The 12,421-nt window shown below is 45.8% G+C and overlaps 1 protein-coding gene across 2 annotated transcripts in view; it reads right to left on the reverse strand.

Moving 5' to 3' along the window:
- Nucleotides 1-12,421, reverse strand: part of Fras1 (Fraser extracellular matrix complex subunit 1) — a 406,459-nt gene that overhangs the window by 187,476 nt on the left and 206,562 nt on the right. For both annotated transcript variants that reach the window (XR_012907226.1, XM_075942834.1), the window contains exons 15-17: nucleotides 7,712-7,855; nucleotides 2,230-2,370; nucleotides 252-392 (exon numbers count right to left, since the gene is read on the reverse strand). Coding sequence is in view for 1 of the 2 variants with exons in the window: in XM_075942834.1 (XP_075798949.1) it covers nucleotides 252-392; nucleotides 2,230-2,370; nucleotides 7,712-7,855 (426 nt within the window). In the remaining variant the exon portion in view is untranslated. The remainder of the gene's footprint in view (nucleotides 1-251; nucleotides 393-2,229; nucleotides 2,371-7,711; nucleotides 7,856-12,421) is intronic.

Consider the following 12,421-nt stretch of genomic DNA (forward strand, 5'->3'; position numbering starts at 1 on the left):
TGTTTATGGTGCACGCCTTTAATCCCAGCACTTGGGAAGCAGAAGCAGGCGGATCTTTGTGAGTTCGAGGCCAGTCTGGTCTACAAGAGCTAGTTCCAGGACAGGCACAAAAGCTACAGAGAAAGCCTGTCTCGAAAACCCAAAAACATACACGAGAGGAAAGGTTGTACTGGGAGGCAATATTTGGGAGTGGGGAGTCAACCTATGTTCTTGTGACTGGGCAGGAGGAATAACAGTGATACCAACTGTACCTTCACAGACCCCGTGGTCAGGATAGAAGCCCTCTCCACAGCTTGGCAGGCAATGACCTTGATGGAGAACATGGGGCTGGGTGCAGGCTGCACAGTGAGAAGCTGCAGGTCCAGAGCAGCTGGCACACGAGTCGTGACAAACTGAGGAGAGAGGAGCACAGCAGGCTGCAGGCACCGCAGGGACAATCCCTGGATAGTTTTCCGCCCCGGTGATAAACCACACCCAAGAGGAAACATGTTAGCAGATGGCCACATTGTCAGAACTGTCCCCATCACCCCACACTCATCCTTTGCTCATATTCTACCAGTTTGTCAGCTCCCTCTGCTTGCAGTAAGTGCTTTATATGCAATGGCCTTTCCTAGTCCTATGGCAACATTCAGAAGCAGCTACTGCGAACCACATCTTACAGTCAGGGAAACTGAGGTCTTGGGAGGGTAACTTTTCACTCAAGGACTAGGGAGATAACCCAGCTAGTAAAACACGTGCTGTGCAGGCATCAGTTCCAGAGAACCAAGGGAAGAAGTGGAAGTGGGTGTGGTGATGCATGTTTGTGGCTCTAGTGTGAAGTGGACGAGAGAGAGCAGATCGCTGGTGCTCACTAGGCAGCCGAACCAAATGGGTGAGCAAATCCCCAGGCCAGTGACTTGGATCAAAAATCAAGGTATATAGTTCCAGCAGAACTGAGGCGAACCTCTGAGCTCCACACACATCATGTGCACTCTCTCTGTCTCTCTCTCTGTCTCTGTCTCTCTGTCTCTGTCTCTGTCTCTCTCTCTCTCTCTCTCTCTCTCTCTCTCTCTCTCTCCCAGAGATCACAGACCTCACTCAGAGCAATGCTGGGATGTTGTTGTGGGTACCTAAGCCTCCCTGTCTGACCAATAAGAAAAGGGGACAGTTCATGGCCTGGCATTCCTCTCGGACAAGTCTAGTTCAGTCCTGGTCCAGAGGGTTGGTTAGATGGTGACTGAACATATCTCCAGCTTTGGCAGTCTATGCTTCTAAGAGTTACATTATTACAGAAAAGAGTCTGAGTAGTATGTATGACAATGTTAGGGACCCCCCGACACACACACACACACACACACACACACACACACACACCCTGCTTTGACCCTGGGTTAAGTCGACCCTAAGAGCATGACCCAGACTGAGCCTTCAGAACCTCTCAGGACAGCAGCGAGACACAGGCAAAATGTTCTGGAGGATAATGGTCAGGAGCCGGGCAGGGGGACTCAGGGGATGGGACGAGAACTTTGGGGGCCGAGGAGAAGTGATGAACTTTGGTACATAAAGAGGCTGGCAGACAAGGGGAGTTAGATCAGGAGAAGCCAATGGCCGAGCTCAAATACCCTGCTCTAAAAGACAAAGAGGCAGAAGTAAGAACTGACTTAGTGTAAGTTTCAGAGCGGAAGGACGACCAAGTTGTGTGGGGCAGAACACAATGCATTCTTTGGTCCCTATGAGGAAAAGACCAAGGTCAAGCTTTTGTAAACTGAAGTCAAGAGAGTCTCGAAAGGCAATGATTCGTGAGTTTATCAATATGAAAGAACATTAGAGAAACTGCACATTAAATACATTTTTAGCGGAGGTAGACTTTACTGGCTATCAAACTCGGTTTCCTTTTTTACTTAATTGTTGCAGTCATGAGTTTATAACTCATAAGGAGGAGATGGCTTTGCCACTGCTGACACAGATCAGCACTGGCTCACAAGCACATGAGGGCGGCATCTTAAAGATCTTCTGGACATTTCAAACAGAGCAAGTGACCTCTGGGGATGACTGGCAGGCACACGGCTTCCACGTACTTACCCCATCCTATGGAATCCACTCATATCTCTTCTCCCATACCAGACACATAGCTTCTATTATGAAAAAGCTGCCCCTTTAATGTAACCTGTTCCCTGAATACACCCATTACCAATGAAGAGCAGGTGATGGAGGCGGTGATGATGATGGTGGTGATGTCCCACCTCCTACCTTTGCATCTTCCCGTGGCATCAGCATAGTATCCATCAGGGCACTCAGAAATGCATTTCCCGTCATGCAACACTGTCTTCTCAGCGCAGGTAAGACATCTGGGACTACTGGGGCCACAGCTCTTACAGGATTGGTCACAAGCTAATGGGAAGGAAAAGGCCACCAGAGGGGGAGTGACAGTGAGCAACACAGCAGTGACCCTCTCTCTTCACAATGCCCCAAACTGGCACCAGTGTCTCATTCCCTGGCTGCTCAGAAGAGCTCTGTGCCCTTGATTCCAAACGGTAAAGGGCTCTGTGCTTTCCGTTCTGCGGTGGAAGGATAATGGAGGAATTAGTCACCGAACAAAGCGCCACAAATACTCCAAGGCATAGCCGCCAGCACACCTGATTCCAGATGGGATTTAAAGCCGAAATGGCTTCAGAAGCGGGACTGACAGACTTAGCAAATAAAAACACCAACTTTCAGTTAAGTTTAAGCTTATAAAGAATTTTTAAAAAGTAGATTTTGTGTAACTAAGGACCAAATAGCCTCAATTTCACCTACTTAAAGCAATACTTCAGCAGTTCAGAACGCCACTCAGACCATGCTGGGTAAAAACAAACTGAAATTGATGAACTTTTTACAGACTTCCAAGACCTACACATGTATGCACGCATTGATCTACCCTCAGAATACTGACAAGGGCCTGCATGGGGTGTTTACTAGGTGGTAGAGATACAGAAATTAAATTAACTCAGGCTCTAGTCCAAATGGCATATTAGTATAATCTAAGGAAAGTAAACACAGATATCTAACACACCATTCAAAAAGTGTGTGAAAGAGGAGGGAAGAGAAGCCCAGAAGGAACCTTAAGAAGAAGTTACCCATCAATCAATCAATCAATCAATCAATCAATCAATCAATCAACCTTGTCTTAGAAATTTAGTCAGACCAGGTAGGACTGACAGGAATATCTGCCAAGCTGAAAAAGCAGGAACGATATGCTGTCCAGGAAGCATCAATTCCATGACATCAGGGCAGCCCTAGATAGAGGGAGCCTGTAGCCACACTGACGCTTAGATTCTTATGCTCCAGAAGGCATGGCTACCTGAGAGTTGCTTGAAATTCAGATTCAACTGGGCATTCCTTAGCCTCACCCTATGATAGGTACTGAGAGGCCCTGTAGTTTTAAGCACAGGGGAAAGATGACCACCCTTAGAGATAAGAAAGATCCCTTTGGCTTCAGTTTGAAATCCAGTTTGAAGGGGTGAAAAGAACTGGGGTGCACTTGGAAGATCATGGCCATGCCCCTTGGAGCTAGATGGGGTTATATCAAGTTTATGCAAGGGGGGACAGATTTGAGAGGAGTGAAAAAGAAAGTGTCTCAGATGAGTTCCAAGAGTCTGTCTTGGGGGACAAAGGGATGCCCCTCAGCCATCAAAGAATACAAGGAGGGTGATGTGGAGGAGGGAGTTATGAGTCCAGTTTGGGATGTACGTGGTCCAGCTTGGTTTGTAGTTCTGGTACTCAAAAGAGCAACTCATTGCTCATTATATATAAAACTAGTTTTTAAAACCAGACACGAGTTAATTTATTCAAGAACATCATGCAGGATAACACGGAACAAGGGAAGGATCTGTGGACAGTGTAACAAGCAAGCAAACAAACAAAAGCAAAATATATAATCCAAGTGACCAAAAATAAATGGTTCAATGGCAAACAAAACAAAACAAAAGAGACCAAGAGGAAAAGGGCTCAAGAGACCATTGCTAACACAGAGGACAAATAAGATCTTCAAAGGTTCCACTACACTTGGAAATTGAGCTCTAGGTGACCTGTACCACATATTCCAGTGGGCTCCAGGGGCAGGAATTGAAGGCTACGATGATGAATTGTCTGCTACAGGCCCAGGGCTGTGAATGAAAGGGACAGGGAGAGCAATAACGAAAAGGGGTGGAGGCTGCACATAAAGACCCAGAAAGACATTCTTGAAAGAGAAGTTTGAATGATTGATAAAAGAATGTCTAGATACAAAGAGGGGGTGCACATTCAAACGTGTGCATGCACAGCCTGGCCTGGAAAGGGCTTCAGAGCCTGGGCCTGTAGAGCAGAGGAAGGAGGTCAAGGAGATGCTGTTTTGAATGGCTCCCCAGCCTGGGCTCACTGCCTGAAGATAAACACAGCTCTTCGTCAGACTAAGGAGAATCAGCATCCAGGAACCAAGAACTGTTGGGACTTGTGTGGCCAGCTCCCTTTGGACAGCTCCACCCTAAGGCATTTCAAGGATGTAACACAAAAGGTTCTAGGTAATCAGGCTTTATCTTCTATCCACTGGGGTGGAGAGCTGCCCCTCTGCCTAGACCCAAATGAGCAAGAGAAATCAAGACTGGGCTATGGCAACAGCCTCAAAGAGTAAGAGCATCACCCTCAACTCACATAAAACCAAAGTGGAGTCTGAGAAGCCTCCTTCACTCCCAATCCCCATAAAACTCATGAAGTCCCGAATCTAGAACAATTATCATAACAGAATCATATTTTCTAGAAGCGAAATAAAATTTCCTAGAAATGAAGACCTGAAGAAATTTGTCAAAATTAAGAATTGACTAATAATGCTAATATTATGTATCGAACATTTTAAGACAGTGCTAAATGAATCATTAAAGGAAAACATAAATTTAAATACAAGCATTTGCAAGATGTCTTTTCATTCCAAATTAGCCTGTCACTTCAGTATAACAGCAATAAGAATTCTAGTTGAATTTTTTTTAATACATGTAGTCTAATGTCTAAGTTAACTTTGAAGAGGAGTTGTTGGGGAGGGATCCCCAATCAACATTACGATGAACTACCAGGCAGTAGAAGTCAGTCAATCAAAGCGTGTGAAGTGGACACTGGGGCAGAGATGCGGAGTGTAGACCAGCTGGCACAAAGAGATGTGCATGTGGATCTTTAGTATACAACAGACATCAAAAGGCAGGGCAAGATGAGCTACTAGTCATGTCTGGAAAACTGAACAGCAAAATTGAGAAAAACCAAACTGTGTGACTTCACAAGTCACAAACATAAATGAGATCTCAGGGGGTCATAAGCTTAAATTTACATTGCTAAATTAATGGAAGAAAATGCAGAGAAATTAGTTTGTGATTGGTGATGGCATATCTTCTTAAAAATTCAGCAACAAAGCTCTTAAGCAGAGAGTAATAACAAAGATGAATTAATTGTTATTGTGACAATGTGCTTTACACATGTCTGAAATAGTAAAAGAAATTGTAAAAAAGTTAAATCAATAGAAATAAAAGAAAAATTGCTCAATAAAGGACATCATATGTTCAAAGTTAAAAGAAAAGAGAATGGGAGATAGGTACATATTTAAAGTGAGATGGTCAAGAAGTAGCAGAGTGGTAATGCTTGCTTACCATGCTTAAGGCTTAGCTTCAATCCCCAGCACCAAAAAAAAAAAAAAAAAAAAAAAAAAAAAAGTTAAACAGAATAGAAATAAAATATAAGGAAGGACACAGAAGGCAAAATGGGTAAAAAAAAAATTAAAAAGAAGATTTATACAGAGGAAAGTCAATGTCCCTTTATACCTAATAATCAGAAAAACTCAGGAGGTTGGTAGTACCCAGTGAGGGCACCATATGCAGATGACAGAACCACCATCCTTGGGAATGGAGATTGCACAGCTAAGGGAAAGCAGCCTGGCACTGTTTATCAAATAAAGCCCAGGTAGAATCAATAAACCAGCAATGCTGCTCCTGGCCCAAGCCCAAGGAGCAGTCCAGATAAGCCCATCAAGGGGCAGGACTGTGGCATAAAATATCTGTGCACCCAAAATAAAAAACCCTGTTTAGAAAAGCTCCTAAGAGCAACAGCAAATTTAAAAAGCTATAGAGGGTGGAGAGATGGGTCAGGAGTTAAGAGCATTTGCTACTCTTCCAGAGGACCTCAGTTGGGCTCCCAGCCTTAACTCCAGCTCCTAGGGATCCAGTGTTTAAAAACCAAAAGTTAAATTAAATGAAAGCAAACCAACAAAAAACCTTCTGAGCACTTGGGGGAAGGCAGTACTACATCTGCATGAAGTCTGAATTTTGAAGAATGTCTGAAGGTTTCTAGGCACAAAGATAGACCATGGCTGGTGTCAGCCCAGCAATGAGCAGTCATTTCTGCCCACCCCACATGCTTTGCAGCAGGTGATGCTAATGGCACTGAACTTGGGGACCTTGAGTAAGGAAAACTGCAGTTTACATTTTCACAACAGCATTAGAGCCTTGACATTTATGTCACCTGACTTTAGGAATGGTCCTGTTTTCCAAAGCAACCTGAAGACTACACCCGACTCTCATTCTGGCCCCCTTTAGCTATGAGACCCAAAGTATGGTTATTCCTTACTCTCTTTGCTTCTTCATCAGAACCGTGAGGATGCTGGTCTCTATCTAGAGAAGTCACTGGTGCAATGAAACATTGAGCCCTGGTGGCAGTTATTCTGGCCTTCCTAGCTGGGTGTGACTCAGTGCCTGTTATTGTGGATTACAATTAACTCTGGTATGAAACACAAATCTACTGTCTTACAGTGTAAGAGGTTAGAAGTTCTAAAGATCAAGGTGTTAACTGTATTTCTTAGAACCCCAGAGAAATCACTCTCTTGGCTTTTCCCATATTCAGCATGCTTGTGCTAGGAGATCCTTCTCCCTTCTATCATCCCGATCTCTGCATCCATCCTCACGTCTTTTCCAACTCTGGCCTGCTCCCTCATTATCACACAGACACACCTGATGCTCCAGACATTGTCCTGTCTCTAGATGCTTCTCTTACTCATCCCTGCAAAGGTCCAGCTACCCACGCAGTGATGAGCTCATAGGTTCTTAGCCTTAAACCATGACAACTTTGGGGTTGTTATTCTGTTTACTGTGGGAGTTAGATTTATCCCCATTTTACAAGTAGGAAACTGGCAGGCTGATGGGGTGAGTTGTGCCTGAATCTGTGCTTCTGCTGCACTTCCACAGCTCTTGGTGGCTGGTCTCCATGCCTGGCACACAAGGGATGTACTGGGCTTGCGGTCATCACATGACTGGGAAGAATACTAGACGGCAATCCATCAACTTTAAAGTCAGTGATCCCCAAAACAAAGGCAGGTCAGTCCACGCTGGCATGGGTCTCTGCTTCACTTATATTAGGGAAGAGGCCTGGTATGAATCATGTTTGAGATTTAGGGAAATGTCCCAATGGGGACGCCATTCCTCTCTCCACAAGTTGTGAGTCTTAAGCAGGTTGCCTGGAGCAGGATAAAATGAATACCACAAGTCTAAGAAGTCATCAGGGTAGTTAAAGGAGGTCCCACTTGTTAAAAAAAAAATACAAATGACAAGGGAAAGTGAATGCCAGCAGACATGCACATACTCATTGAGCAAAAGGTACGTTCATTATCAATGATATGATTTGAGGATAAGGGATGTTGAAAATCCAAGGAGCTGCTGCTTTGGCATGCCAGCCTGGCACTTACCTAGACAGGTCCCCCGCTTGTTGTAGAAGCCGTCTCCACAGGTGCTCTCACAGCTGCCATCTCTCAGCACGCGCAGTGGGTCTCTGCAGGCCACACAGTGCTTCTCCGTGGGACCCCAGCAAGCTGCACAGGACTTGTGACAGACTGCAGACAAGCGCCAAAGTCAGTGACCAGCCTGTCACAGAAGAGACTATCCACTTTTGCATTCCAAGGTTTAGAATTTATAGCCTGTCTCCTGAAAGGCTATATACAGAATTGACCCAAGAGAAATGTACACAAGGGGGGGAAGGGATAGGGAGGGAGGGAGGGAGGGAGGGAGAGATGGAGGGAGGGAGGGAGGGAGGGAGGGAGGGAGGGAGGAAGGAAGGAAGGAAGGAAAGATAGAGAGAGAAGAGAGCGGGAAAGGAGAAAGGGAGGGAGTGGGAGAGAGAGAGAGAGACAGACGGAGGGAGGGAGGGAGGGAGGGAGGGAGGGAGGGAGGGAGGGAGGGATGGAGGGAAGACAGAGAGAGAGAGAAGAGAGAGGGTGAGGAGAAAGGGAGGGAGTGGGAGACAGACGGAGGAAGGGAGGGAGGGAGGGAGGGAGGGAGGGAGGGAGGGAGGGAGGGAGGGAGGGAGGGAAGACAAAGAACACAAGACTATCTCTGAGGGTCAGAAGCACAGCTGCAGTAAGCTATGGCTAAGGGATCTGGAACAGGAAATTGATGGCTTTAGAGGAATGGGAGTCGCAGGAAGGAACCGTGATTTTCTGGACAAAGACGGGCTGTCTAATGAAATGCCATGGCCTCCATCCCCTTGTCCTGCCATCCATAACCACACTACAGAGTGCACAGGCACAGGAATCCCCGCCCACCTCTGCCAGCTTCTTAAGGATGAACTAAGTAGGAATGTCATTGGCCAGTGTACCATACAGAGACCTAGTGCAATCTGATATTTCTCCTTCTCGCCCTCCTTCCTTCTCCCCATCCCTCCCCAACACTCCTCCGTCTTCCCTCTCATGTCTAGTCTCTCCCATGTCTTCTCCCCACAACACTTCCCCACACGTATCCCCAGGACTCCCAAGGCCTTCACACTTCTCCCTCTTTCTGGGTCTAAGTGCAGGCTATTTCTAGACTAGAGTTGTCCTCTTGATATTTCATTTTTCTTCCTCTTCCAGCATTTGCTGGTTTATAATTATGTGTGCCTCTCCTTTACATTAGCACTTGTGCAAAGACAGGCGTACAATTAACAATGGAACGTCCTGCCATTGGCTAGTTGCCTGTTTTGAGAACCCTGCTGTAATTTGGTTAACACATCTTAATTTTAAAGCATTTCCTTCACAACGGAGAACAATCTATCTTCCAGAGGCATTGATTCTGATCAACCAAATTGGCGGAGAAAATGAATGCATTTGCTGCCTACAAGTGATTGGGTAATCATACCTTAGCAATTTAATGAAGTATTTGTTTGGGAGCAGAAGAAAAGACACCTACATTGCAAACTTCAGAATCCAATCCCCCTCTCTCAGTTCTCAATTGCACAACAAAGTCTTAATTTCAGACAATTTTTCTCTCCGGTGGATTTAAAGATAATTACGAATTGTGTTAACTGCCAGGAAGACTGCGACAGAGTAACAGTGGTGGGGGTGGTGGGACCAACTTCGGTGAAGCTGGAGGAGGAGTATCTGGTGCTATGGGGAGCACCACAGAGCAGCCCAAGCCACATCTTTTGGAGGTGGAGATTGGGTGTGGGGAACTGGGACAGCCCTTGTGTTTGGAGCTGCTGGGCCTCTATAGAGCACAGTAGTACAACTCCCGGCCTTGGACATCATTGGACACCGTGGGATTTTTATCCTAATTGTATCGTGAGGTCACGAAAGGGAACATGCAAGAGTGATGCAAGATCTAATTCAAAGTTTCGAACTTCTTATGGTTGCCATAGAGAAAGTGGGTGAGGTCATACAGGTAAGTGAGGTGACCACTATGGAGTGTACTCATGGCCCAGGTGAACGATTACAGAGGCTTAGGCTGGTGACACAGGAAGGAGAGATGAGCCAAGTCTTTGCTGTTATTATCTGGTCCTGTCTTGAAGGTGTAAGCTTCATACAGGCAGAGCCCATTTCTACTCAGTTGACTGTGTCTGAGCACACTGTTGGTGTCTCACGGACATTTCTTGAGTTGAATGCATTTATACTTAACTCTCTTGTTTAAATTTTATAAAGGTCACTCAGGAATTCTCAGCATACTTACTGTGAGACTCTGACACTATATCATAATACCAATGTGTGCTAAATGAATATACACAGATTTTGATTCATTACAGGACAATCATGTCATTGGCCACCTCTGCATAGAACCAGCCACCCACAGGGTGCCAACCTTAAGGGTATAAAATTTATTTTTAAAATGCTAAAACCCAGATGTGTTTTCAATGACGAATACATTGATATCTACTAGCAAATTCAATAGTGGTCCCTGCTCTTTCCTCCAGCAGCAGTTCCAGTGCAGGCACAATGCGAGAGGAGACTCTATTTCAGGACAGGCTGCCCTGAGCTGTCAACTTCGGACGACACATACCTGCTGGGCTTTACATCTGATGTCTAATTTCCAACACGGAGCATGCGTGCCTGCCAGCTATCTCTTCTTGCACTTAGTTTACAAGTGGCTCCTGCTCCACTGGGAGTCTTAGGGAAAGCAATGGGTCACTCACTCACTGACTTTTCAGCATCGTGTTGTTTGGTGACACACCCCACGTCATCGAGTGTTTGCGCTGTACGTTGTGAATATCACGGTAATGGATATTTGAAAGTGAGAACGAGGCAAAGCCGCCTTTTCATCTCCCTCTCAGTATATCATTTATTTGGGAAGAGCCCTGACTTTTCTGAGGCATAGCTAGGCATGCGTTGACTCATCAAACAATTCATTTCAAAAATGAAAAGAAGGGAAGGCCTTTCCTTTGCCAGCTTTATACTGAAACCCTACTCTGAGAGCAAAAAACAACAAACAAACAAAAAACCCCTTCTTTTGCACTTGATAATATAGAAGTAGATTTTAGAAAACTTTAAAAACCTATGCTTCTTAAAGAATAATATGCAACCCTGTCTCAAAAAAAAAAAGAAGAAAATACAGTGCTCCTTCAGAGCTCAAGTCCTCCCTGCAGGCAGCTGCTTTCTAGAAAGCCTTTGCTGAGTGTAGGCAGGGGGTCTGGTGCTCACAGACTCCAGCTTGGGAATCAGTGTCCCAGCAAGGAAGAGACACAGCCTTGGCTGGGCTCTCCATCCCCTCTGCAGGTTGGAATACCAGTTTGGGGAATCATCTTAGATCACTAGGGAAGCCAGGTCCCAATTCCAGGCTACCAGAATACTCTGACAACTACACAGCACCCGAACTAGCCTCAGCCACAGGAGGAGTGCCAACACCAACCAAGCTCTTCTGTACTGTCTTTTATCCATTTTAGGACAAGGGGACCTTTCGCTCCATCTCACGAAGACTGGGAAGTGCTTGCCGAGGATTATTGTCAGGAGGTAGTGTGTGTGTGTGTGTGTGTGTGTGTGTGTGTGTGTGTGCGCGCGCGCGCATCCCTGTATGTACTCACAGAGACCAGAGGACATTGCGTATCCCATTCTATCACTCTACCTTATCAGTTTAATACTGGGTCTCTCACTGAACTTGGAGCTAGGTTAATGGCGAAGTCCCAGTAATCCTCCCGTTTTCTCAACAGCTCGGGAGTTATAAACCCATGCAGAGCCATGCCTGGCTTCGTACATGGATGCTAGGAATTTAAACTCCAATCCTCGTGTTTGTGTAATGAGCAATCCTCACCCACTAAGCCACTCCCCACACACCCCAGTGATTATATATAAACAAGAAGCCCTCTTTCCACTAACTTTCCTTCTATTCCTTCTTTTAAGACATAACTCTAGCTCAGAGTGGACGTGAGCAGCCTATGCAGCCGAGGATGACCTTGAACGTCTGGTTCTCGATTCTGTCTCCCAAGTTCTTGGCCTACAGATGCCAAGCACTATCACAGTTCATTTATACGGGACTAGAGGTCCTTGGGGTTATCAGCTGAGCTGCATCCCAGCCCTGTATGAGGCTCTTACTAGATGAAAATATGTTTCTACTTTAAAGTCAAGTTCATGGTTCCTTGGCTTTCTATCCCATATGATGAGAATAATGTTTGTTGTGCCAAATTCTCAGGAACAAAATGAGACAAGTTCAGAGAAGCAAACTACTGAATGTGATCCCCCGAGCGGCTGCAGGGAGACCTGGGAGATTGTGTCTCCCCTCTTGCCAAAGGCAAAGCAATTTTCAAGGGAGAAAATTAAAGTGCACCAAAGACGGGGAAGACTCCTCTTGGAAAGGTAGACTCAGTTTAAGGGGAGGAGAAAAACGGAGCCTTGAGGTGAATGTCAGTGCCTGTACAACGGGGATCCACCCCTTCCCAGACACTTAATGCTCCACACTTCGCTTACAATCTGCACCAAGCAACGAAAGCTCTTTGGGAAGCCACTACCAATAGTATGGTGATGCTCAGGCATCCAGAAGGTCCTCTCCACCCACTACCACCCCTCCGTCCACAGTCCCACAAGAGGCCAACCTCATTGCCTAGAAGCTCAACATCACACAGGCTTTAAAGGGACATCTGAGAAGTCATCATATCTGATCCTTCAACTCCAATGCTATGTTCCTTAGCAGGCTAGGTTTCTGCCTGCTTCCCTTTGCCAACCAAG

This window comes from Microtus pennsylvanicus, chromosome 12 (assembly GCF_037038515.1).
Source record: "Microtus pennsylvanicus isolate mMicPen1 chromosome 12, mMicPen1.hap1, whole genome shotgun sequence".
Lineage (NCBI taxonomy): Eukaryota > Metazoa > Chordata > Mammalia > Rodentia > Cricetidae > Microtus > Microtus pennsylvanicus.